General features: G+C 35.6%; 1 protein-coding gene across 9 annotated transcripts in view; it reads left to right on the forward strand.

The window, feature by feature from the left end:
* The window catches only part of RBFOX1 (RNA binding fox-1 homolog 1), a 1,234,970-nt gene that overhangs the window by 1,041,289 nt on the left and 165,753 nt on the right, over positions 1–27,928 (forward strand). The window contains exon 5 of one of the 9 annotated variants that reach the window (XM_061991823.1): positions 22,792–22,806. The exons of the other annotated variants lie outside the window; for them this stretch is intronic. Coding sequence (XP_061847807.1) covers positions 22,792–22,806 — 15 coding nt within the window. The remainder of the gene's footprint in view (positions 1–22,791; positions 22,807–27,928) is intronic. 9 annotated transcript variants of the gene reach the window in all.

Here is a 27,928-nt window from a genome sequence, read left to right on the forward strand (position 1 = left end):
GCTGCAGAGAGAAAAAGCCTGATGTGGCTGTTACAAGTATTGCTTTATTTTAACAATTAGCTAGTGTGATAGTAGCTTTGAAAAATGTCTTATGCTGAAACATAGGTTGGTTTGGTTTAAGTGTGGCTAAGTATTAATTTAGATCTTTTTGATGCTAAGAAAATAGGTCACGTAAAAACAATAGCAAGAAATCTAATATTTTACTGAGCAGTCAAGCCAGTTGTCTTGAACCTCAGACTACAGAGGCAGAGTAAAACTTTGTGATCTTTAAAATAGTATCATTTATTGTTCATGTTGATTTTTAGACCCTGACAATTATAGATCTGTTATGTGTTACGAAGCTTGTGCTTGTAGTCTGTGTTGAATTTTATACTTTTATGCAGAATTGTGACACGTAAAAGAATAAAGTTGGTAAGATTCTCTCCAAATTAAGTAGGTAGGTGTTTGCATTTTTCATTTTGTATTTTTTACTAAAAGTAACTAGAAATAAATTAATTGTCAGGGATTGATTCTGTAACAATTGCTTGAAAATATCTAGAAACTCTGCCACTGTTTATATGTAGAACAGTTTTGCAGTAGTACGGCTATTTTCTTCACGTTATAACTGCCAAATTTGTTCATAATACTGCCTCCAAACTATGCAAGTCTTAGCTTATCTCAGTTTGCATTCACAACCTTGACATGCATATATGGTAATCTGAAGAATGTACAGGACTGATGAATGCAAATTATTTATATTATTAGCCTCCATTTGTTTTATTGTCTATATAGTTAACTGTTCTATCTCTCATAATCATACATTTTGTGGTAAAAAGATTCCTTATGTCTGTAGGTCAGTACTTACGATGTGTCCACACTTCTAAAGAGTACTGTTAGTAATTCCTAAAGCTCTTAGAGAAGTGATTAGGGAGTCATGATTGCTCACAAATTGAGTCTTTTTTCTGCTTGACACTGATCCTGTGATAGTCTCCCCACTTAATCCTCACTAGCAATTTGCCTATAGTTGCAGCTAACAGGAGGTGATTAGAGGGGAGTTGCCTACTGCCTTTTTACTTCTGTTGTAGTGGCACGTTAGACAGAGGCTAGTGAATCAAAGCTGTTTTCCTATTAACTCAACACCTCCTAATGCATTAGAGCCACTTTTATCTAATAACAGTATTCAGCTTCTAGTGCTATTTTAATGTTACTTGCTATTCCTTTTAAAACATCACAATGAGCATTTTTAAAATTAGAGAACAAAAAGTGTAAAGCAGAATACACACAGATGAAAGCAAAATAATGAAACTAACAGGTTTGGTCTTTTAGCAGCACATGCATGTAACCCCGATTAAAATTACAGAGAATTTTCTTCCTGCATCAATAGCCAAATGGACTCCACTTTCTCTAAACATTACTTTAATTGCAGTCCTGGTGAAAGGTAACTAAGGTAATACTCTTGAAGTGATAACGACATACATTCACAAATGAGAACAGCACCAAAGAAGGAGTGATAATGAAGAGTTAACTTTCCCAAGTATTAGCTACAAAGAAAAAAAAGATAAGGACCTGCATGAAAACTTCAAAATAACTTATTTTGGCCCACCTGTAAGACATATCAAGGGTTAGTTGTCATTTATTGTTTTATAAGCACGATAGAGAGTCTTTGTCCTGACTTGTATAAGTGTTATTTTGAAAACTTAACATTGTTTTGTGCTTTACTGCTTCATTGATAGAATTCTTTATTATTTTAATTGATTTGTTTTAAAGAAGCATCATAATGGAATTAAAAGAATTCTCTAGTGACGAACTGAGAAGTGTCCAACAGCAGACTGACTTGGGTTTGTTTTTTCAGGTCACTGAGTAAATGTCCTTTTATAAGATTCACAGTATGCATGAAATAGAGTTGGGTATATGTAATGTTTTAAACACAATTTCTTAGCTTTGTAGGGTCTATGGTAAGCATATGTTTGTTATACAGGAACTGTGACTAAGTAATAGCTAGTTCAAGTGCAAAAATACAGAAGTGACAGTTAACAAAAACATCTCTCTGCTAGATGGGTTGAAATGCAAATAACAAAAGAGGTGACGTCGGTAGCTATTGAATGCTTACCTAACCATTTATCATTTAAACTTCTTTATCTCCTTTTCTGTTCTTAAGGTTTATTTTGCTGCTGATAAAGTATATTTCAGAAACATATAAAATATATTTAACTTGCACTAACAATTTTAAGTAGACCGTTAAAACACATATTAAGTGTTGGCTTGAATTCAGCCAGCTCATCCTATGGAGAGACACAGAACCCTCAAAAATATCAGCTGTAGTCACAGTTCCTTCCTAAAGGATAAGAACAAATAAACAGGACAAAGTTTCCCACTTTTAGATTGTTGAGAATGATTTTATATGCAATACACACAAATATAAATAGATAGATAAATAAATGCATCTGTCTATCCTGAAATTGTAAAATGTTTCATAATTTCTGAATTTGTCTCAGGTCAATCATATATTTCGTCAGCACATCTTCAAGCAAATATCTTATGTAAAAACAATAAACCTTCTTTTTCACTGTGTCAGAATGCTATTTTCAAGCTAAAGAGAAGTACAAAGTATGGAAAAAACCCCATTGCCAGTGTTTATACCTCTTTTTATTTGCCTGGCAAAAGCAGATAGTGCAGTAACAATAGTCTAAATCAGGTCACTCCAAAGTCCCTGTTTCTTGTTTTTCATTTCACATACTGCTGTTGTCCTGTCTGTAGCTGTCAACTCTAGAGAAAGAACATCCCCATTATACGGTGCACTGGTATAAAACTTCTGATCTTATATTAAATCCTTGGAAACGTGTGGTTGGATCATTAAGGAATACAAGATGTAAGGGAGTTCTGATATGGAACCCATTTGCCAGAAAAGATTTGATGAGGAATTCTGTTAACTCTTTAGTTCTTACATTTTGCCTTCAGTTATACGTTGTGTTTTCTCACTTTTAATATGACTGCAAAAAGCATATCCCATAAATTCACATAAGGAATAATATCTATCATTTGTCTTGTTTTCTTGGAAATGGAAGACAGATTAATAAACTGTTTTCTGTTGTGTATTCATTGATGGATTTTATTGTGGCACATACTATATATTAAAAAATTACATACCTTATATTATACAGAAGCTGCTGAGCTTCTGGTATTATAAAGCCATAAGCAAAAAAATCCCCTTCAGAACTACTTTTGAGTTGGTTTTCATGCTTTTGGAAGTTACTAGATGCAGAAGCATGGAAAATGCATGTCGTCTTTTCACAAGACACATTGCTGTGAACTACTGCCTGACCTCCAGAGCTATAGGTCTGCTTAATATCCAGGACTTTAAAATCTGTTTTGCTTATTTAAGTAATAAGTGTGCCTTAGTTGTAAGGTGAAATACTGCCAATTCCTTTTTATTAAAGGGCATTGCGTAAGAGGTTTTAATTTTTTTTTCTGTGCCATATTTCTGACAAAAGGAGATGCTTTGATATTTCTGAAGTGCTGCTGAGCTGAAATTTTAAACTTCCACAATTCTGATGAGTTGTTATTGTGTTAGGACAAAGTATTATTTTTGTATGTTTTTAAACTTAGTAAAGATAATGGATTTATCTACAAGGTAGATTTTTCTATTATATTAATAGACTTGGTAACTTTGTTAAATTTCTTTCCTGTCTGTCTTTTTTTCAGGGCCTGAGGTAATTAAGGATTGTAGCACAGAAGTAGAATTGCAGCCTGGAAATGTATGATGTCCACATAGATGTATGGAAGTGTACAAAAGCGCTGCGCTGAAGGAACGGGGCTGTTAGTAATGTTAGTGATGGTGAAAAAAATGATGAGACAAATGAAATCTGAATGATAAGTTCAGATTTCATATTAACAGCTTGCTATAGTGTACCCAGAGATTAATTCTAAAATTGAAGATTGCAGGATTTTATTCTTTCATCCCTGAAATCTCTCATGCCTTACCTAGTCTCATGTCACACAGCATTTCTCCCAGGGTGTGCAGTGGTGTCCCACAGTTTAGAATGTGGCTAGAAGTGATTTCCAGTTCCAAGTAAATGCTCCAAACACATTGGGAGTCTTATATCAGGATAAAAACTGTTCACACAGTCACCTCTCCCACTGCCTCTGGAAAGAAAACCCAAATGCATCAAGCAGAAAGGGGTAAGGACTATATTGTTTTTCAGAATGTACCTACAGTGTATCCAGAAGCCCAGTGAATCGTAAATGAAGCACAGCTCTATCTGTTGTTTCAGACTCTCCAGGTCCCTGGGATGTATGGTATTGGCATGCAATTCCTTTTACATGTCTTTCAGTGAATCCTCTGTTAGCACATTGATGTTCTGGTTCCTTCAAAGTGCAGTTCCTTGCTTCATAGTGACTGATCAAATACTGTTGTGATGTCCTGTTTGCCTGGTCTGTGATTTTAGGATAAAAATGTGAAAACTGTTAAGGAGGGAGGTAGAAGGAATAAACCTTCTTTGGCAATTTCCAGGTGAGAAAATTCAGTTTGGTCTGTAAGAGTAAAATTGAATTGTGTTGTACTGTAGTATCATGAATAACACAGACATGGAACATCGAACAGTGACCTTTACTGTTACTTGTGCTTCTTTTTCCTTTAATGGTCAGGCTTTAGTGTACTTGATTGGACTTAGTTGTCAAGTATTTTTAGAGTGTAATTTCTGACATAGGTTTTTAAAAATCATAGTGCAATGAGCAGTTCTGTTATTAAGGCCCAGACTGAGCTTCAGCAAAGTCAGGTCTGTAACATTGATGGTTCTGCAATGGAAGGGAGAGCAGGCTTCAGTGACTCCAGAAATGATCTGACTGACTAAGGCTGGCGTTTTGACTGATACAGTGGTATTTTACAACGAACTTCTAGAGAATTACCACTTTCTTGGGTATATATTAGAAACTATAGCAAACCACAATATATCTTTCCTGTCTTTAGCCTACACAGGACAACCAGACAAATTGAATCTTCTTTCGTACCTCCCATTATTCTCTTGGGTAGGAGGCTGCTTCTGTTAGAAGGTGGAAGAATACAGCACCATACCTCAGCCACCTCCCAGGGGAAATAAATAACACTGCAAATGAATAAGGAAGTCCTGTCCTTCCTTGTACCTGTGTGTTTGTGCAGCTGTTCACTGAACCAAATCATGAAACTCATCTGAGTGAAGCTAACCAATTTACTCTGGGTTAATTTCACTGAAGTAAAATTCCTTATCTTGTTCACTCATATTCGTACACGGATGTGGGATGGTGTAGGCCATGAGAAGCTGAAAGACTGGCTGGCAAGAACTTTTGGAAGCAGTCTCTTCTTATCACTGAACTATGGCAGCGTACTTCTTTGTCTTCTGTTCTTTCTCTAATAAATAATTGGTTTGTTTCTGGCATGTTTTTATATTCCCTGTGAGCCTACTAAATATTTTAAAATACATCCTGTGGTAGAGTATATTCAAATCAGGACAACTCAGAACTACATTTGGAACCTCAGATGTCCTGTATAGGGCATTCTAATTTCTTTCTTACATAGATGGCAAAGATGTGTTTGACCAATAGCTGCTGCTATGGAAATGGAGTCTCGACCTTGAAGCTAACTAATTCAGCTCTTTGCATATGGATTATTTATAGGAAAGTAGATTCTAGCTTTGTTAAAATATCTGAGGGGGTGTTTTTTTTCAGTAACACTCAATCATTTATTGGGATACAGAATTGAGTAGATATTCAATTCTTCTGGTTCCTGAAGTTATCCACAATTAGCTTATGAAATTTGGTATAAGTAAAACTAAAATCAAAACCTTATACAAGCTATCAACATTGGTAGTCTAGGTAGTAGGAGTTACACTGGTGACTGAGTTACTCTAAAACATTATTCATTTTTAATGAGAAGCTTTGAGAGAGTATCAAGGATATTTTTCTTATTTGACTTTTATGGTATAGTTAAAAAAAACCTCTAGAAAATTTATGACATTTTTCTTGGGAATTAGTTCTTTAATGTAAAATTCTTTCAGCCCCGTTGCTAGTATTTTAGAGCATATATTTTGTTCTGTGGTCAGGCATTCTTTCTCAAAACTGACTAGCGTCAGGTATTTTGAGGGCAAAGATCAAATAGATGAGAGATAATCTGCCTTTTGCAAAGAATTTTATCTTAATCTCTACAGGCAGATGTTGATGTAAACTGTAAAACATAATAACAGTATGATATCTGGATGTTTTTTCTTTTAACTGTGTATGAACTTCAGCCCCTCTGCTCCATGAAAAGTTCTCTATAAAAATCCAAATTGTTTAGTGACTTGTGTATTTTTATATATTTAAAACTCAAGAGTTCACTAGCAGCAAACTTGTCATGTCTGACAATCCAGTTTTACCTCTTCCCTGACAGGCAGACACGTAATATGTTTGCTCTTCAATGTTGAAAAAAGAGGGGGAAATACATATTTACAGCTTAGGATTTTACTTTATTCAATGTCCCAAACACAAGGTATTGTTAAGGAGGGATTACCTCATGAAGAACCTGCCTAAGACAGGAAAGTTTGTACAGTCAGTGTGGCTACTCTAATAATTTTTGTTCAGAGGAGCGTCAAGATCTCAATTTCCTGACAGCGATGAGTCTATTTCTTTACAATGACAGAAGACATCAGGTTGCACTGGGATATCAAAGTGGGAGATAATCACATCTGAAGGTGCTTGCTGTCTTTTCTACCTTGAAAAAGTTACTTGGTTTCAGTGGTCCTATCATCATGTATGCTTCTTTATATAGAATAGTGAAATTAGATGTTTTTGGTTTGCTCTTTCCTGAATCAGTTCACTTGGTTTCCTGAGGAACTTCTATGGTTGCTATTTAAGTTGGGGGAAATTTTAGAGTTTTGACAGAGTGCAAGTTACAGGCAAAGATTATTATTCACTCTGTCCTTTGAAGGCTAAAGATAGCTAGACTTTGGGGGGATAGATCTTGGACATTCAGCTGTAAGTCGGAGAGTTTTTGCTTTTGTAATGGGTTCAGTAGAGGTTTCTTGAATAGTCAGGATTAACAACCACATGAAGAATGTGATGATCTAAACCAAAATAAACTTGGTTTACAAACAAGACCAATGCATTCTTTGGAGAACTGGTGTAATATTTGTCCAGCGAATGGTATTTCATGTAAATAGTGTCATGGTTTTTAATTTCTACCCTGAATGTTTACAGTAGACCTACAAGACTCTTGGCTTCTGAGAGATATCATGATCTCAAAAAACCCACCAACCCACCTTCCCAGAATCATCTAAAGTATATACAGTCACTGCTGAGGCATACAAACTCCCATGGGTGTTTTCCCCAAATCCTCTGATCACCTCTCTTCTAGTCCATCAGCCAGGTGGTGTATCTGAAGCTCAATATAACTTATTCCATTACAGTATATACTGTAGCTTGTACAAAAAAAAAATACTTGCACCAGTAGCTGTCTTATGGTTCTAAAAAATATGAACCCAGTATCCACTTCAGAAACATAATGATGACAGCCTTCTGCTTCACACTACTTCACTGAAAACTTCTGTTTTCATCAGAATTATTTCTAATATTAAAAAACTCAAGCTAAAACCAGCGAGGGTTACAGAATGCACAGAACACACGCTCATCTCAGGATGTCTCTAGGTTAAACAGCATAGGAGGCTAGAAAATGGGTTTGTTGAAGAATATAATACAGTTTCCCTTTCCATATTTTTAAACAATTTTGAACTAAAAATCTAGTTAAGGACAATAACAAATAGCTATGGTCTCTGATTTGTTGAAGTGTATCTTTCATTTTTTTTGTGTATGAGTGAATTTTCCAAGTTCAAGGGCTTGGAAAGCACCTCACCGTAAGCTATCCAAGAGTTTAATTATCTTATTCTGTTAGGTTAAATTACTAAACAGCTTCTTCAAAGATGCTGTTCTCTGTTTGTATAAAAATAATATGCAAAAAAAGTAAGAATTGCTCCAAATATGGTACCCGAGTGGCATAGTGGTGCCATATTTTGAGAAATTATTTAAAGACACACAAAAGGACAATGTCACTATGTTATTAATGTTAAAAAATGTTGATGTTCTGTGCAGTGTGTTTTTCTAATTAGAGGAAAGCTGTGGAGCACCATTTCCATAATCAACATGGGAACAGAAACTCAGCAAAATTTCATGTATTTGCAGTGAAATTGCTCCTCAGCAACATAAAAATGGCTTTTCTAACATAAAGGCTGTAATTAGAATAAGTCAAATCAGTTGGAAACGATTAAAGCCAGAACAGGCTAAGCTGCCTTCTAAATATTTGTCTGGAGATTAGCCCTACTCTTACAGCCCCTGAGAAGCATCTTTGATTTACTTATAATGCTTGACGTGGCAAAGATAATCCTACAGAAGGCAAATGAACACAAATTTAGATGTGCCGTTAGACTGTCTTTGTTGATTTGACAGGAGGCAGCATATTGGAAGTGATGTTGGAGAAATGAGTACAGGGTCACATTAGACAAATTGCTTCACACCCCCCTCCCCCCGTTTATCAATTCATATTCTTTTAAAAACGTACTCATTCTTTGAAGCTTTTAGGATGCACTTTAGAGGTCCACGTGGAATAATTTTCCACCTGTCTATGCGACAGTTGATGTGAGTCTCATTGTATTTAAAATTATAGTCCTGAGATGGAACTTTCTGCTTGTTGCTTGTCTGACATCAGCTATTAAAATACAAGTAAAGCTTGGCAGGTATAAATTTGAAGAAGAAAAGAGATTATGTAAGAAGATCAGAATTGTTAATATTAATCAGCTAGTTGTAGAAGAATGGTGATGTGTTCTGTATAAGAGTTCTGTTGGTAGAAGAGACAAACAAACCAACCATTGGTTAGCCAGTTACTTACTGAAACCCCTTTATTGTGTTTTTGATAGCTGGAAAGGAAAAGAGAGGTGGAACTACTGTAGTTAATAGATTGTAAACAGAACTGTAGAATCACAGAATCATAGGAGTTGGAAGGGACCTTTAGAGATCATCTAGTCCAACCCCTCTGCAGAAGCAGGTCCACCTATGTCAGGTCACACAGGAACCTGTCCAGGCGGATCTTGAAGATGTTATGTTATCTTGTATATTTAATAGTATCAACAGAAAGTAACTATTGTGGAAACCAGCTTGTACTTTAGAATTATGAACTTGTATGTTATTGTTAACCCTTGACTGCATGTGGTATAATGATACAGAATGATGAAAAATTATGCATGTAAAGCTGGATGATTTGAAATGAGTTTGAAAGATGTCAGCTTCTTGATGTAGATCAAATCTGTACTTCATATAGTTTTCCTCATTTATAAACTCTACAACATCCCAAACTTTTTGTTTAGCTGGTGAAAATATAATCAGTGTAATGTATTCCCTTACTGAATTTTAAACAAGACCATTAAAACTCCTTTAACGTGCTAAAGTAAGCTTCAGAGAGGGTTTCCATTTCATCTTTACTGAACTGAGGCTATAGCACTCTTTCCCTTTGCACCACAGTGAGAGGCTGTCAATAATTCAATAGCCATGGCCTTGATGGGCCAAAGCCTAACTTAGACTTTAAACAGAGCCAAGCAGCTTGTCAAAGTGTGATGTGCTGTCAATGCCTGACTGATCTATACTGCATGAATTCTCCCTCAGCTCTTGATGTATCCCTGGGAATAAAGAGAAAGCAATTTTAGAAGTAGACCTAGTGTGAAGCACCTGTTTGTTTGGAATTTTTAATGAGGGAAAGTTGTGTTGGTAATGAAACTCAATGAAGTCATTGCATTTTTGCTTAGAGGACCCACACTTGATTCCTCTCTAATAGCATCAGTGTGTTTCCAGCATCTTCAGAAAAAGAAGTTATGATATTTGTAAATGTGTTAGTGCTTTGGAGCAGGTTTACTTAGACCAGTACTTAATAATTAACCACAAGTAACTTTGCTTAATATAAACTACCTACCAACATCTTTGTTTTATTGATACTATACTTTTAACACTCAGTATTACAGTAATGAAACTTTTTCATAGCTGTTTCTTTCCCTTTTACCCCCACACAATAATGGATGGATGTGGTTGTTTCATATCCTTCCTAAATGCTCTACATTGAATTTGTTTGTATTTTATAGTTTACTTGGAACCCAAAACAATACTTGTTTTTCTAAGACAAGTTTAGAAAAAAATGAGCTAACATAGTAACTAGTTGTATTCCAGTTCTGTTGCACTTTATGTGTAACTGTAAAAGCAGAATTATATCTCAGATGCCTTTGAAAAGGTATGAGAAAGCTTAACTTAGACTTTACAATATTTGTCTAAAGAATATGTCCTTGTGCTGCTAAGCTTTTCTTATAAGATTTAAGAACAGGATTTAAAAGAGAAAAGTAACACTTCTGTCCTCACTTTAAATGCATTTTTCTAATCATTGTTTTCTTTACAAATCCATGTTTTTTGAAGTTTCTGTATCTGCAGAATGTTTCTTGAGACATGCAGGTTCCCAGCCTTCAGGTAGTTTTTTTTCAACAGAGACACAAGAGACTAATAGAAAAAGTAAATGAGGCCTTTTTAATGTTTTAGAAATGCAAAAACCTCATGCTAGAGAACTTGATAAAGTCAGGTTTAAGAACTCCTTAAGTTCTTATTTTTCAGAAAACTTCATTTTCAGTAATTGTTTCTGCATTGATGATATTGCAGCTTTCAGCTTCTGCAAAGGGAAGCAGGGGAAACATAGCGCAGAACATGGTTGATAATGTTTCTCAACTAAAACTTTATATTAGTGGTGTGCATGTTTCATACTCCAGAATGTGAGTTCATGGAATCCCCCATGGAAGACTGTTGAATAGAAAGCGTGTCAAATTTTCACTAAAAACAAAACAATTATAAAGGTACTGTTCTTTTGCTATTTGCTAAATTATTTTTTAAACTACTCACTAAATGACCCTACTTCATAGTGCAAAGTAAGTCTGATTTGCTTAACCTATAGCTGAGAATCATGTACAGGACTGTTGGTCTGTGCTGGAGTGTTTGTTGATGCCAGAGTAATTCTGTATATTGAGCAATTAAACAGTGGTCTTTGCATGAAACACCCTTCAAACCCCATCACTTTACCTATCCTGCTTGAGGTGCTGGGTCCTTTACTGCACTTGAAAGTGTGGTAGAGTGCTTACATTGGAGCAACACTCCTCTTAGCAATAATGGTTTTGATAGAAAAATTGTACATAACAGACTTCATGGTCTTAGTGTCACTGGAAATGACTAAAATTCACGTTTTGGACAGCAAGCCTCTGAATAATTAATTCTTCCAGATGAAGTAAATACTCTCTGAGTGCATACTTGTACATAAGACAGCAAAAGGATACTGTTTTTAACTTTTGCCTTGGAAAAATGGCATAATCCTTGATGCTGTGTTGCCTCGAGCGATGGTCTGAAGACTGTGAATGAGATTGTTACGCACCAGCATAAGATGAGCTGAGAATGAACTTGTCAAAAATAAGAATGTATGCTGTATCTAGTGCTGTGTATAGAGTGCAAGCTATGTGAAAATATGAGTGGATGTGAACATGCTTGTAAAAATTTAAGTTTAAAGACACCTCTCTGCGATTGGAATGAGAGACTTTGCTTTGGCAGTTGTTTACATTCTTGGCTTTAGTGCTTGACTGGGCAAGCAGAGTTTGGTTCACATTCAGCAGATGCTGTGTGGAAGGATTAAAACAGGCTTCTTGTCCAGACTGTTCTGATAGAATCATAGAATGGTAGGGGTTGGAAGGGACCTCTTGAGATCATCTAATCCAACCCCTCTGCAGAGACTTTTGGTACCTCAGATTTGCTACCCCTTTCTTTGCTATCCCAGATTCGGTAAGATGCTCCTCAGAAGTGTGATACATTGTTTGGGCCTATATCTGAGTAATTTTGCCATGCATGTGACAGTAGCAAAAGCAACTTTAGCAATTGTCTTTTGAGAACATAACCCTGTGAGATTTTCCTCCTCTGTATACAAATTCACAGGTACTGATGCAGCAGATTTGCCATCGCTCTACTAAGGGCAGAAGTGCATTCTTTGCAGACCTTTATAGTTCTCTTAATTATGTGACAGAAGTAAGGAAGCTTTTGCAGTCACCCCAGGATATTTTGATCACCAACCTTCAGAACTGTGGATAACCACGATTTTCAGATTCTGTTGTCTGAATGTAGACATTGGAATTTGGGCTGATTATTAAGATGTCTAACATTAGGCCTCTCATTTAGAAGGTATTAGCTAGGTTTCCAAGGTAGAGCTCATGGCAGAAGTAAGGATCATTTCACTTGGGGACTTCACAAATGCAGAAAAAGTAAACATACAACAAAAAACCACTTTTGATCATTATTTATTGTGATGGAGAGAGGAAATCCTTGCTGTTTATTTCTTTGCTCTTTTTCCTTTTTGATTTTCTTTTTTTACTTTATTGTTTATTCTTGGGCATTTTACATATTTCAAGTGCTAAAAATACCAAATGAAATACCAAACACACTCCTGCATGAGTGAGTTCTCAGGCCTGTGTGTGTCTACTCGTCCTAATTCTGCACATCTTGCTTTTTCTCTGGATTTTAGCGTGTGTTTGATAGTTGTTACACATGGGTACCTTTTGCTAATGGAATCATCACTAGGTTTTCTGAGACTACCTTTCAGTATGGAACCATCTAAGCTTTACATATGAACAGAACTATGTCAGCTTTGGTGTGCAGAAGGAACTGCATTTGTGGAACCCTGGATGTAGAAACAGCCTTGCTTATTGTACAAAATCATTAGAAGCTCTGTATTGGGAAACACAAGAAACTCGAATGACTAGGTGAAAGTGAATAAAAATGAGGAGACTCGCAAACTGCTTTTGCTCCAGGGCTGGTTTTAATGAGCTTGTCCCTAATGAGTTGTCCCTGCAACTAGCTTCAGGCCTAAACAGATGAGGCAGGGGTTCTGCTAAATTTTTGATGGGATTTGCACTGGTTTTATGAGAAAGCAAGCAGTAGAGAGTGCAAAGTTGTGTCATGAATCTTTTACGAGACTGGATTGTTGTCCGGCTTGTCAATAGCGATTGTAAGACCTGATTGCTAATAGAAGACATGCCACATGCTTGTTGTACCCACAAACTTGAATAAATAAGGTAGCATATATGTCAAGGGAAGATTTGGTTTGTCAGGAGAGGGGACTCCGTGACCAGTATATGATGCTTTCTAAAAATTCCTATCGTCACCCATTGAATTGATTACGGAATGGTGGTGTCTGCGTCCAGTTATAGCCGTTTACATGCACAGCCTGTGTTTGGATATAGGGAGGAAGGCTTACCATGTATAGCTGTTTACAGACACGGCCTGTCTTTGGATATGGGGAGGAAGGCTTGCCATGTATAGCTGTTTACACACACAGCCTGTGTTTGGATATGAGGAGGAAGGCTTACCGTGCACCATTTGGTATTTGTTCTAATGCAAAAATGGATTAAAAAATTCATTCATCGTTTGATGCTTTTATGTTCTAAGGCTTATATTGGTAGTTCAATTTTATATTTAATTATATGGATTTCTTTTGATGTTATTTCATTGACAGTTTGTTAGCTTCGGAAGTAAAATACAATTTTTATTGAGATTCTCTCCATTTGAACCATTTATTTGATATTTCCAATATATCTATTGTTAATATGAAGAACTATCAATAAAAGCATTTCTTATGTTTAATTTATCCAGTATGGCTTTCCTCGTATCCACATTAGGTGGTTACAAAAATACATGGTAGCAGCTTTTATTGCATATAGAAGACTGTTCTCCTCTTCCAAACTTGCAGATGCATTGCAGCTGCATTTAAGAGGTGTAAATCAGCCTTGCTTTGAGCTCCTGCTATAGGATTTCACATCAACAGTGTGAAAGTTTGTCTTAGATTAAAATCAAGTCAAGTTTTTTTTTCCTCTTTATAAGTTTTATTTGGAAAGTCTGAGAAAAACATAACTTCTTTGAAAAATGATATTTTTTTTTGATCAGTTAACTTCTAAGTGTAGTTTGAATCCTGTTCTTATGTATCATTTTCTTTAAAATACAAATAGAGGTCTGTGCTGGAGAGAAGATAAATACATAAGCTTGGATTTTACAAAGCTAAATTAAAAAAGTACTTGGGGAAATTAAAATTAAAACAACTAAGATAGTATTCTTTTAAAACAATGTTACTTCATAAAGTATAGCAACTGATGAACAGTTGCATTCCAAATTTCTAATTAGTAAATAGCAGAAACACATTTATCAATGAATTCAAAGATTATCACATTCATATATAATAATAAATTTCCATTATATTAATCGAAATGCAAGTCATGATAAGTGAGACTAAAACTTTGAATGACATGTTTCTGTTCTCCCAGGATTTTATTTCTTAAATCATAACGTTTTTCTTATGCTGTGTTTTAATTTCATCTTTTCTTTTTCCTAGCTACTACTTCTTATTTCTCCCATGCATTAATTTTGCTGTTTCTCTCTCCTAATCTAACTTTCAGTTATCTCTTTTTCTAATACTTAATCTGTTATAGGGTAAATAGAATGAGGAAGAAAGTATGTTCACATGAGCAGAAGCTGTAAAGAGAATAGCTAAAATTACTTGTTAGAGGTAGTGGGGAGAACAACAGAACTTGATAACCTAAAACTGTGTAGCATTAAAGGTAACAAAATGAGTCAAAACACTTGCAAAGAATGTGCATAACTGAAGTCTTAATAAATGAAGAGATTGATAAAGAGCATTCCTTAAAAGTTATTTGATACATCATCAAATTGAAATTACAACTCAGTGAATCAAATCAGATATGACCATCTCAACCAAAACGTCCAATTATTTCTTCCCAGTGTACTTCAGAGTATACTGGAGTACTTCAACAATTTTTTTTCTTATCAAGACTCTAGTGAATGTTGTTTCATTTTGTTCCTCTCAGTTTTAAATAAATGGGATATACCTTCTGCCATTACCATCACATTTTAGAGCCTAAGTGAACTAGTGGACTTCCAAAAATATTATTTCCACGTATTATAATAGGTCATATTGTATTGCTTAACTGTTCTTCCTCAGGTATCGTGAATACTTTACAAGTCTTCAACTCATTTTACCACTGCTCTTTCTTCTGTACCTCCTGCTGCATCTGCATTTGTTTTCCATACAGCTAGAAATTAAAGCGATTTCTGCTAAACTTGCCACGTATATCAGTACTATAAACAGGAACTGAATTTAGGAGATTTGGAGAAAATACTGCTTTATCCATTTGCAGAGATAATGTACCTACTTTGACTGAAGGGAAAATTCTGTGTCTCACTTCAAAACTTAGAATTTTCATCTCTGTCTCCAAATTAACTTTTGAAAAGCCATGTGGGAATAAGTTCAAGAGCAAAATGGCAGGGAGAGGTAGGTGTCATCACAGATATATTTAACACTCTCTTCAGACAAAAAAGTAAATTCTTTTAGATAAAAGAAAAATACAATGTTAGATTTTCTGCAGGTCAGGTCATTTCTGAAGAAGACTAAAATAATAAGCTTCTATTCTGATTTTGATTAATGTAATTTTCTCATTGTTTTCAAGTACTGCTGTTAATCCAAACAGTAAGGATCATAAGCACAGAAGTGTTCAGTATATTCTCTAGGGCAGCACAATGTCAGCTTCTCTGAAGGACATAGAGGACCATAATTCAAGGCAAAAAAAAAAAAAAGCTTCATTTATGTTAATTCAACTTTTGGAATTCTTGATTAAAGGAGGGAAGCAACTTTGCCTGTTCTAATTGCCTTGTTGCTTAATTTCATCCATATTGGTTTGTGTTTAGAATGTGACAGGTTCCCATTAGATGTGTGTGTTTGACAGTTAAGTTCCTGTTACTGGGGTAGATGGTTCCTAAGTATACATGTCTTTCCTGAAAGTTCTGTGGGGTTCACTTTTGGGTAGATGTGTATTAGTTTTTCGTTCCAGAATCCTCAGTTCCATGAGGAAGAAGGTATGGGAAGTTTTTGTTGAAGCTCTTGTCACTGGTGAGATGGGATGTACTCCTATTTCCAGTATCAGAAAAAATTCCTCTCATCTTCCTTAACAGTTTGTATAGATCCAAATTTAAATACTGAAATAAATAGCCAAATTTTGAGAAGAGCTGAAGTTTGTCAGAGCTCGCAGTCCTTTTAAAAAAAGGTTAATTTTCCAGGACTTAAACAGAGGCTAGAAACTAAGCTGGTTTTTGAAGCCCAGCTTTTCTTTTAACACTGAATAAGGATGGATTTGCTCATTCCCAGCTAAGATAGAAATGCGGTTTACAAACTGAAGATTGTTTTCTCCAGTTGCTTGAGTTTCCTATGTTTTGTTTTTCCATTTGTGCCTTGTGAGAAATGAATAGTCTTTGCCTCTTCCCATCATGTCCTGAGATGTTTGTCATCAGGACAGCAGGAGAATCTAGTGCTTTGCGTGCAATTCTAGTAATTTTAGTACTTACTTAAAATATTTTTAATAGTAATAGATATGTTTCTGTAAGTTACCATGTTAACGTTTGATATTAGAGGTTCCATGAGATAAATGATTTTGTAGTCTAAACACTCTATAGATTTAGTTTGGGCTTTTTTTTAATGAACTCTCTTTTCAATCAATGGGAAGAACTAACCATTTGTTATGTTAAGAGAGTAAGCTCCTTCCTTTTCTCCTTTGCTACGATAAATCTCTTAATTGTTGGCCTTTTGAAATACATCAAAATACTTCCTCTGTTCTTGTGATCAGGACAAAGATGAGGAAAAGGTAGAGCTGGTGCTTTCTTAGGAATATGTGAAATTATTTTGTATGACCTATATAAATGCTAAATGTGCATAATTTCACAATGATTTTTGATATATTTATTATCCTTCTTTCATATATTTGATCCCTCAATTTTAGTATCTTTTAAACACTCAGTGACTAGATGATTTTCCTAAAACTTAATTAGACATATATATACATACACACACACACAGATGTATGCATGCAAAAATGTGTTCTAGTTTGTATTAAATTTAAACCAGTATAACTTTGGTGAAGCCATAAAAGATTTATTTGACATGTAAAGATTTTCATACTGTAGTTTTCCTTTTGTATGTTTAAAATGGCTGATGGCAAACTCTTGGACTGAGAACACTGAAACACCGTTTGTCTATCAAGTATGTTGGCTCATAGTGAGTTTTTCTCCTTCTCCAAACCAGCTTAGTTCAGTGTTCTCACAGGACCTCTTCAGTTAATCCCATTACACTATGCTCCGTTGCTGGCATTTCTACTCAGAGGAATGCACAAAGGAACTGAAAATATTTATTTTCACATAGTTGTATTTAAAAATATGTATTTAAAAATATCTGAGAGTATGGATTGTGGTCTTCAGCCTCCTTCAGAAATAGCAAAGAGCTGATGGATTCACTTGATGGTCTGAGTGAAGCAACAACATGGGTAAAGTTGAGTAATGGATTGAGTTTCTCTCAGTAACTGCTGTTTTCAGCTGCTTCCAGCATTATTCCTTGGAAAGGGACAGTTTTGTGAGCCGTCACGAGGCGTTCAAATAACCCAGTTATTTGAATAATAGTAAAAAGGGGTGTTGGGATACTGATTATGAAATTAAGTTGATTAACTTTATTAGCTAATTTTCCTCTCTTCCTTAGAACAGACTCACTGAACATCCAGTGTTAGCATGCTATACACTTCATCACAGCCATACGCGGGCTGTAGCAAATACTTATCTCTTTCAGCTGAGACCACTGGCCAGACCTCCTCCTCACCTCCCAATTCCCTAATCTAATCTAACTCTGTGGGGTTTATGGGGGTTCATTTAAGCAGCAGAAGCTGTGCTGTAATTGTTACATGTGCCAGCAGCGATTTGTGCCATCTGGGTATGAAAAAAAAGAGGCTAGTACTACCACGGAGAAAGATCTTTATTCTATTACTAAGCCAATGTAATTCAAGAGCGGCTGCAGAGCAATTGGAAACTGAGAAATGGGCAGCTATGTAGTTATAGTGAAATGTCAAAGTATAATGAAACAAGGGAAATGTACTGCTTCATGGTATGAGCCAAGTTACAAGCAGGTGGCAGCAGTAAATATGTATATAAATAACAATATGGATGAAATGTCAAGGTTTCCAGCTGGCTTTGTAAAGGCATTTCAGGAATATTATACTTAGAGTAACAATATAGTTTGACAATTTAATACAAATATGTATTACTTCAGAATGCATATATTTACATTAAGGGCCTAGATATACTCAGGTTTTATCATACTTAAAAGTTACCTTCTGGCCCTACCTTCAGTTAAACCAGCCTAATAGTTTGTGAAACCTCAAACCATACGGTATGTTTTGTGGGAGACCTGCTTCCATCTGATATCTTGTTATTCCACATAATGGAACTCACAGTGTTTCTACCTGTAGATTCTTGAACACAAGTATGGACTAATTAAGGCAACTTGTGTGTAATGTTACAGAACTGTCTGTGGAGACCTGCTTCCACACCAGACCTGTAAACTTACATGTGATGAAAAATGCAATCAGCATCTTTGCTGGCTGTAACAGATCATACAGAGAGACTTTTCAAGCTGGAGAGCTGCCCTTGTTTCAGCTGGAATAGAGTTAACTTTTACAGTGCTGTGTTTCAGATGTAGTGTGAGAACAACGCTGATAACATGGGGATGTTTTTGTTGTTTCGAAGTAATGCTTATCCTAAGTGAAGGACTTCTCACTGCTTTGCCAGCAAGGAAGTGCACAAGAAGCTGTGAGGGAACATGGCCAGGAGAGCTGACCCAAACTAGCCAAAGACCTATTCCATGCCATAGGACATTACACCCAGTGTATAATCTTGGAGGAGCTGGTGAGAAAGGACAGATCACTGCTTGGGCATTGGCCAGCCGGTGGTGAGCAACAGCACTGTGCATCACTTGTCTTTGTTGGGTAATATCTATCTCTCTTTTTGTTATCTTCCTTTGCATTACAATTATTCTTATATATTTTTATTTGTTATTGTTGTTTTCTTTTACTTGTTACACTATTCTTAACCCATGACTTGTCTTCTTTTCCCAGTTCTCCTCCGTGCCACTGGTGAGAGGGAGGGATGTGTGTGTATGTGTACGTGTAAATGAGCGAGTGGCCACATGGTGCTTAGTTTCTAGCTGGGGTTAAACCGGGGCAAGAGCAAAAAATTTTCAGTACATTCTTCAGGACGTTTCAGTCTCAAGTCTAAAGTTCTAGCTTCCGCTATCAATTCTGTGATATTATTAGCTTTGAAGAAAGAAGTTCTCTATGATCAGTATTATAAAAGTTTTACAATAGACAGCATCAAAGGAAAAGAAGAAAAAGCATTTTAAAATAGATGGGTTTTTTTGTATTTAATATGTGGCAGTTCATACCACCTTCTCTGAAAGAGTTTTCATGAAATCAAATGCTGAAGGAGAAAGAACTCTTCCATATGTTTCAAAAACTTTCAAGAATTCATAGTTAAGTTGCAAGCAGCCACAAAGTCACAAATTTGTTAGAAAAGTAGATAATAATGAAAATCAATCTTAACCAAGCCTCTAAAGCCAAATGCATTAACAGTTGTTAAACAAAGCTTGCATTTTATTTGCTGAGTAGATCCTTTAGAGAGCAGCACTAGCATTGCCTTGGGCTTCATTGTGTATCCTGAAGATAAAGAAATTTACTGCATTTACTTTGCAGCATTTTGTAAGTGTGAGATGAACACAAGTTAGACTGTTTTCAACATGGTGATATTATAGGGATAAATTACTTATGCGAAGAACTAGGATGCTATGCTCCAACTCTAGTTCTTTTATTAGTTGAGATACTTTTGAAAGTCATATAGTCACTTTTTGAAGTCCTTAGAACTAATGATTACTAGTCCACTAACAGTAATTAATACATGAGGTACTGATGAGTTACAGACTGTGGTTGTCAAAATTGACTTAAAACCAGTTACTGCGTTTTATAAGTAAAGTAAATCGCCTTATAATTCATAGTCACTTAAGCACATCTGTTACGTTGATGTATCACTAGTTTTATGGACCTGGATTAATTCCAGAGTAAACAGTGAGCACTCTGCTGAAAGGCTGTAAACAAAGATTCAAGTCATTCATCTAGAAATCCCCAAGCATAATTTGCCAATGGGCTAAGTGCCTCAAGTGTTTTATCCTTCTCGATGTAGCAAGATGCTAATATTGTCCATGCTATAACACTGAGTATGATGAGGGGAGAAGTAGTAAGGTTTTTTCTTTCATTACTTATGATTACATTTGCTTCTCTCTAATATTGAAGTACTGCTAATCTTAAAATTGTGCTGCAAATGTATGAAGTGTTAAGAATTTGCCAACAATGAAACCTAGACTTTTCCAAACTGAAAGTCACCTGGTGTACAGGTACCAAACAAGGTGTATATATTTCTCTTCTAAAATTAACTGCCTTAAAGCTCCTTTTCAGGACTAGATGTAAGTCTATAGATCAGAAGAATCATAGAGCCATCAACTCCATTCAAGCTAAGTCTTTCTAGCCATCCAGATCTTGGAAAAATATGGATTTTTTTGAATTGAACCTTGTATCTTCATTCCTCTTGTTTCACTTTGTGACCCTTGCTTTGATACAGACAAAAAGTGATTGTGAAGATTTTACATATTGCTTTGTTAGCAATACCTTACTCTTGTTATCACTATGTTGTTAAGACAGTTATGAAGAGTTTTTATTCAGAAATTCACACAGACTAGGAACAGGTTCAGAACTGCAAAATGAAATATTTGGGGTTGTTTTTGTTATTTAATTCATACCAATTCTGAAAATCTATCCTGAGATGTGGAAATGGCTACATCTTAATGCTGTCAACTCTTTTAGTCCAAAGAACGGCAATTTAATTTGCCATTGGTCCATACCAAATACAAGAGCGGGGAAGTTTCTCTCTTTCCTTTGTTCATGTCCCAAATTGATAGCAAAGAATAGCTTTGCAATAAGTGATTTCAACAGGTCAGTGCTCAATGTACCTGACATCTTAGAAAAGAGTTTTAAACTGAGACTAAAAATGCATTAAAATCTTGCTTATCTAGAAATGTTAGAGTATTTGATATAGGAGATTAAATAACAGGCAATTATTCTTGAGAAGAAAAGGCAAATCTAAGTGAATATATGGAGAAACTGATTCCAGAAGTCCTGATACAAATTTATAACATGTTTTACAGTTGAAATAAATCACTGGATCATCATAGCAAATGTAAATGTGGCCAGGTGGGAAAGAATAATTCTTACTTGGTCAGATGCCTTCTGTGAGGAAGAGATTGTAAATTATACAAATTAATATGCAATGATTTCAAGATTTCATTTCTGGATTGCAGCCTTCAGATGAAAAGGAGTTGGTGTAGGTTGTGTCATATTGGAATTATTCTATTTTGGGTAAATGCAGACTAAAAATTCTGAGTTCAGCATAGCAAAAGTGAGGAATATGTCATTTGACTATAATGACATCTTCATCTACTGTTAAAGTAGTCGGGATAAATGTGTTGTGCAACTTCCCATCACTTGTATCGAATATCTAGAACTAAATGTTAACAGTACTGGATCCATGCTTAGGAAGAAGCAAAGCATGTCTTCTTTAGAGGCCTATTTGAGTTAGCTATTTTAGGTTAGGGATGGATGCAGACCACAACCATACACTCCATCACTGGAAAGAAAGAATCATAAATCTTTTCATTTTAGAGTGTGATTTTGGAATCTGCCTCTTTGTAGTGTTAGGTGGAATAATCCTCAGGGATTGAAGGTGGGGAATAGTAGGAAAATGGGAATCAGTAAGTCCAGATGTCTGCTTCATTGTTTGTAATTGCTGCAGGTCAGATATTAGAGGAATATTGATTTTTAAGAATGAATTTATTTTTAGGATTTTGTAACTTTGATATCTGTGATCATCATTTTTTATAGTCTCAAATCTTGTCCAATGGGACGATTTTTTGTCTTACACTCTGAGGAGGGAGAATTAATCTGTCTTTTCTGGAAATTTACCCCAGGTTTGCAACGCCTAAAATTATTCTGATCAACTGCGAAGTAATTGAATTGCAATAATTAGGCAGATTATAGTTCAGTTCTTAATGGACATCTATTAATCAATTGGGAGTGTAATTATCTTTTATTACCTACAAAAGATGTATGGTAAATGATTCTGAAACAATTGCTACTTTGGGGTACTCATATTTAGCTTTGTAGAATTCTGTGTATCATACTTACATATCGTTTGCATGTGGAATTAATATTATACTGGGACAAATGTAGAAGTGATGATTGGGCATTTCTGCTTTTGCCTTGGCAGGTATGATATTTAAAGTATAAATAATAGATAAATAGCATAGTTATATTTAGCTGATATATACAGTACTTGCTACTTTCTACTGCAGATTTTGCAGTACATTAGAACCTACTTCAGACATCTTTCAAAGTTACCAAGTGAATACAGCTGCTAATATAAAATAACTGGAGTGGAGATTTGCCAGTGTCATGAATTTTTATCTGTTTATGTGATATTTTTATAACTAAGTATTAAAAAAGAGACTAACACTTGGAATTCAGTTTAAATGAGTGTAACATACAGATCAAAAGAGAAATTGCTCTTGGTAAAGGACAGGTCACTGCTTTTTCCTAAGAAGTGATCAAAGCTTGCTTCATTGACACAGTGGTTAAACACAGCTGCAGCATGCCGATGCTTCGGTTTCTTTTCCATGTCACTTTTCTGTACCCCCTACAAGGCCAGTGAAGGTAGACAGCTGAAGGACCTCCTAGAAGAAAGGACAGCATGTGTGGCAGAATTCCCCATGAGGTTTCATCACATTTGGTTTAAACATTTTATATTCATACTGAGTCTCTTTTATGCTGGTTTTATACTGATTATACCTAGAGGCCATTAAATCTTATCAGATACCTTATATTTGCAACTTTCAATGTGATGCATGGTATGAAGTACTTTTAAAGAGATGTTTTTGACATGGAGCATGAGCATATTAAAGTAAATGTGCTTTGCAAACTCCTGGAGGTTGAGGGCATCTTTTTTTACTCTTTTAACTTTCAGAAGCTGGATGTAGCTTATGACCGTGAGGTAAGAAACATGAGGTAGATTTTAAAAGATCCGTTCCTGTGACTTTTGCTTTTACTGTTTTGAATTATAAACCCACAAAAGTTCATACAGTTGACCATGTTTATTCAGGCAGTCCAAAATCCAAGATATGATTTTTAAGGAGTGTGCTTGGAAAATGTTTGGAGATCTACATCTGATATTCTATTTTATTATATTCCCCATAACTAATTAAGTTGACATACCAGAGATATGAAGTTAAAATACTGAATAGAGTCTGATGTGAACAAACTGGTGCATATTACTGAGCTTTCACTCGTGATCTTCACTGACCATGTAGAAGATAAAATTTCTTCTGTGGAGAGAGAGAACAGTGTGTTTACAGTATATGTGAAAATAGAAAAATTGAACTAGCAGAATTTTCATCTTCAAAGCCCCATTAGAAGCTGTAATCCTGACAACACTTGTGATAGAGATGTAGGCATCCCCTACAATCTCTGTTTCTTCAAGGAGAAGAGACAGGAATCTGCTCTAGGCAGTGCAGTGGATCAGTGCCAGAAACAGTCTGAAAATTCTGCATTCCTTCACAAGTTCTGTGCCTGTATGACCAAGAGCAGCTCTTCTTTCAAGCAAATCAAAGGAAAGAATATGCAAATACTCAAGTAATATATTATTTTTCAAGTTGTTCTACAGAAGAAACAAAATTAAAAAGGTCTGAAGGTTATTTCTGTTATGGAGGTGACATACACCATCAGACAAAGTGGTCATTCAGAAGAGAATTGCTAGTATGCTAACAAAGCCTATTTAGGATTTCAGAACTGCTAAATCAAGTCCTAAGGCAATAAAAACCTTGGGAAGCTGAAAATAGCACTCCACAAGCCAACCTATTTTAAACTATTTAAAATAACTTTTGAAATCCTATTCTTTAATATTGAGAATACCTGAGGGATTGAACCTTCTGGGGTGCAAATGTTACTTCTATGGTATGGTTGAGAGAATTTCAGTTAATGTCTGTAAATGAGTATTACTGGATCCTAATTTCAAGTGTGCCCCTCAAGAGCTGCCTGACTGTGGACAAATTGTGAAACCTCACTGCGTTTCATATCCCTACCTTGGAAATAAGTGTAATTTCTTGTTGAAAAGTTAAGGATTCTCAGCACACAGTAAATGTTTGAGTGATTAGCTCTGGCAGCCGATGTAGAGATGATTTAAGGCATTTCTGCTTGTGACTTTGTACCCTACCCCTCTGCCAAAAATTACTGCCACCCTCCCCAAGTTTACAAAGTAGGCAGTATGCATACTGTTTTAACAGTGTGGTTCATATCTTTCAGAGGATTGACTTAAGCTGCCATCATTTTTACTTAAGTAATGGGCACACCACCTATTTTTCCAAATATGGTTTGGAAGTAGTACTCTTCAAGCAGAAGAGCAGTGGGTCAGACTGCTGGGAGCAAATGGGCTCATAAATCTCTCCCGCATGAAGCCTGAGACGGGAATAGTCTGTGCTCTCAGCAGCCTGTGTTCAGTGTTTTGCAGCAAAGGCAAATGCACTCAGAAGGCTCGGACAGCAGTTACATCATTGTGGTAGCTGACTGCTAAACAATTTCATAATTGCATATCTATTGAAAGTTGAGTAAAAAGTGTTTTGTTTTTCTTTTGCTGTACAACGGTGTAAATGTAGCACATTTCAGTTGTCACTGAAGAGATTTTCTCATGCCCTTCCTATTTACAATGACATATACTTAATGGACATTCAACAAATGGAAGAAGAAACACGTAAACCAGATATCCACAGAGTGGGAATGTGAAACAGAAATATTGTACTTGTGGTTTGTTTTTTTTTTTAAAGTTCTACTCGAAAAGGTTTTCAGACAACTGTAAGGATAGAAAGACATATTTTCTATTACTAAAGACATGAGAAGCCACTTTAAATCATACATAATTATTTCAATTACATATTAAAGGAGTGACAGTGTTGTTTTGCAAAATGAGTAATTTAGAATGTGTTTGGTGCAGGAATCTACAATAGCATTACATTCAGAATATTTGTATCTTTGATGGTGTATGATGGCAGTGTGATGTAATAGAAAAGCAGGCTTACTTTTCACAGTTGTGTGCAATCTTTTAAGTTGTAGGGAAGGAAAGGTTTTTAAGTGGGAGCTCAGATGTCTGAGTTTTCTTACTTTCAAAGTTTACAAAGATTACGAGTGATATCCTTATTTGAAAACTACGAGAAGCATCACTGTGCAAAATTCTTGCAATAGTGCTGGTTTTACTCAGTCTTATAAATATCCTGCTTTGTTTGTGCCTTTGTATGCAACACGGATTTTCAGGAAACCAACAAACAAAAGAATACTTTCCTTTTAGCTTAGAAACTCTGTTAAAAAGCACAAAAATGCAATAGTTCTACCACTACCTACAAACCTGAATCTTTGTGTGAAGCTAATTCACTTTTTGAGACTCACTCCTTTTTCCTGCTTGTCGTATGTACACCATTCCTGTACAGTCAAGGATCATTAACTTTAGACATATTCTTAACTGATGTCTTCCCTGTGTGTAAGGATTGACGGTTCTCACAGGTATAGTGCTTCTCATTCATGTAACAGTAGATAGATAACATTCTGTCACACTAATTTGGTTTTTGGAGTTTATCTTTGGAAGTGTTTAGGGATTAAGTAATTACTAGGTTGCTAAGTCTGATGTACTTCATACAACTGAAAGCTTGAATTCAGAGCCCTGTGTCTTTACCTCCATTTCCTTCTATTTTCTTCACAAAATCCCTTCCCAAGGTATCTTGGAGTGCTTTCCAATAAATCTCTGTTTCTCTGGTGGCTGATGCAAGTCCAGGTCACCACTGTTATAGTAATTTGAAGTCTCTGGCTCCACCCTTAAGTCTGATATAACTATTTTCAAATATGCTTTGCAGGGTGTAGAAGTGGCTAGCGAGTTGAATGATTCACTGATGGAGGTATATCCCTCCCCCTGTAGATATGGTGGAAATTGCCCATTTCAGTTCATTTCTCCACTTGATCTCTGAGACTAACAGCAGCTGCCAACATCAGCGTTGAATTTCTGGTATGAAAGATAACCATCTCCTGAACAAAACTAGATTCAGATAATGAAGTAATTTCATCCTACCACTTGTCTACAATAAGCGGAGTTGCATTCAGACCTATGGCACTGATATATTGCTCTTCTGTTTCATTTAACCACCGTTTCCTGCCATGTCTTGATAGTAAAACATACATTTTATTTATGATCTCGTCTATGAGACTATAATCCTTTGCAAATACTACCAAATTTTATAATGAAAACTTAATATGCTTATTTTTCTACCTTGTTTCACATAGCTCCTCTGTTTGCAATCACAGGTTGTTAAAAAAGCCTTTGAGATGGTTAACAGGAATTCAATCTAACTAGGTGAAAATATCCTTTTGTTAAGTTTTACCTTTTCCAAGCAGACCTAGTTTAGTCTCAGCCTCATAAATACATCACAAAACTGTGTTGAAGTGGAAAGGAGGTAACAAGCTGTGTCTGAAAGCTCTAGGATTAAGCACATCCAGCAAAAATACTTGACAGATCCTTTGAACATACTGTTGAACAATAAAAAGAATGAAAATATCCCATCTTCTGTATCCTGCTTTTTACTGTCATAGGTACATGAAAGAATACACGTTTTGCAAATGAATTGAAATAAGATCCTGTGTGACCTACCTTAATTCTAAACCAAACTTGAAAAGTATTTTGATTTAAGTGGTTGACAGTATGCCAGAAGACTTGCTTGCAAGTCTTCTGAAAAGGAGATAATTACTTTTTATTTTTCCATACCTTTATAGAATAATTCAATGACAAGTCTCACATCCTTTGTATCAATTTACAGTCATTGTAGCATTTGTTAGTCTCTCGTACCCATTTACATTTCATTTAATCCCAAAAGGGAACTTATTTTTAAAGGTTATGTTTCACTTTTCCTTGTGCTGATAAATCTTACCATATTCTTTTGGAAAAATTGTTCTTATAGATGGAACACCATGAATTCTTAATATATTAGTGACAATAGTCTGTTCTGGAACAGACATTTAACCAGATAGCAGTCTATAGGCCGTTTCTCATCCTTTCTCAGTAACACAACTCACTTAACTGAGGAAGAATTTTTCCTTCTTTAGCCTGGAAATAATGTAAGCAGTATGTTGTTGCTACCAATATGTTTGCAGTTGTTCTATTCCTAATCATTGCAGGGTTACAGATTTCTAGTAGATCCACATGGCAGCAAACCTTCCTGCAGTACTGATTTGTACTGTATAGGTAATGTGTTCTCCAGAAATTACGCATTTCCTCTTCACATTCTCATTCCTGCTGAATGCCACAATAGCTGCTGGCACTTCAGAGAAAGAAGCAGTAAGAAAGCCACTAGTTATTATCTGACCCGGTGACACTTTTGTGGGATTTGTTCTTGCAACAAGCTTTCCTCAGTGCTGTCATTGTCACAATCCATCTTATTTTCATACTGTTTTTGAAGTCAGTGTACTTCATAGAACAAACCCATGGATTCTTCGGACTGAGAACCAGCAATAAGTCATGTACATGTAGACTTTACAGTTGCTGAGTTCCAAAAAAGAAAGGAAAAGGGAAACATGAAGGCTACAGAGAAGGAGTGAAGGAAGAGATTAAGACACAATAGAATCATTACAAATTAGACCAGTAGCTTTACAGTCTATTTTAAACTTTATTTTTCTGGATTGTGTGTTTTTGTGATGATGTTTTGTTAGGTTTTTTTTAATTAAGTCCAATACATAGTTTACCTTCATAAACCTTCAATTGTTTAGTCTTACAGACTAATTGATCTATTTTTGCTTAATAATCAATGCATAAAAGGGAAGAATTA

Source organism: Colius striatus, chromosome 3 (assembly GCF_028858725.1).
Source record: "Colius striatus isolate bColStr4 chromosome 3, bColStr4.1.hap1, whole genome shotgun sequence".
Classification (NCBI taxonomy): domain Eukaryota; kingdom Metazoa; phylum Chordata; class Aves; order Coliiformes; family Coliidae; genus Colius; species Colius striatus.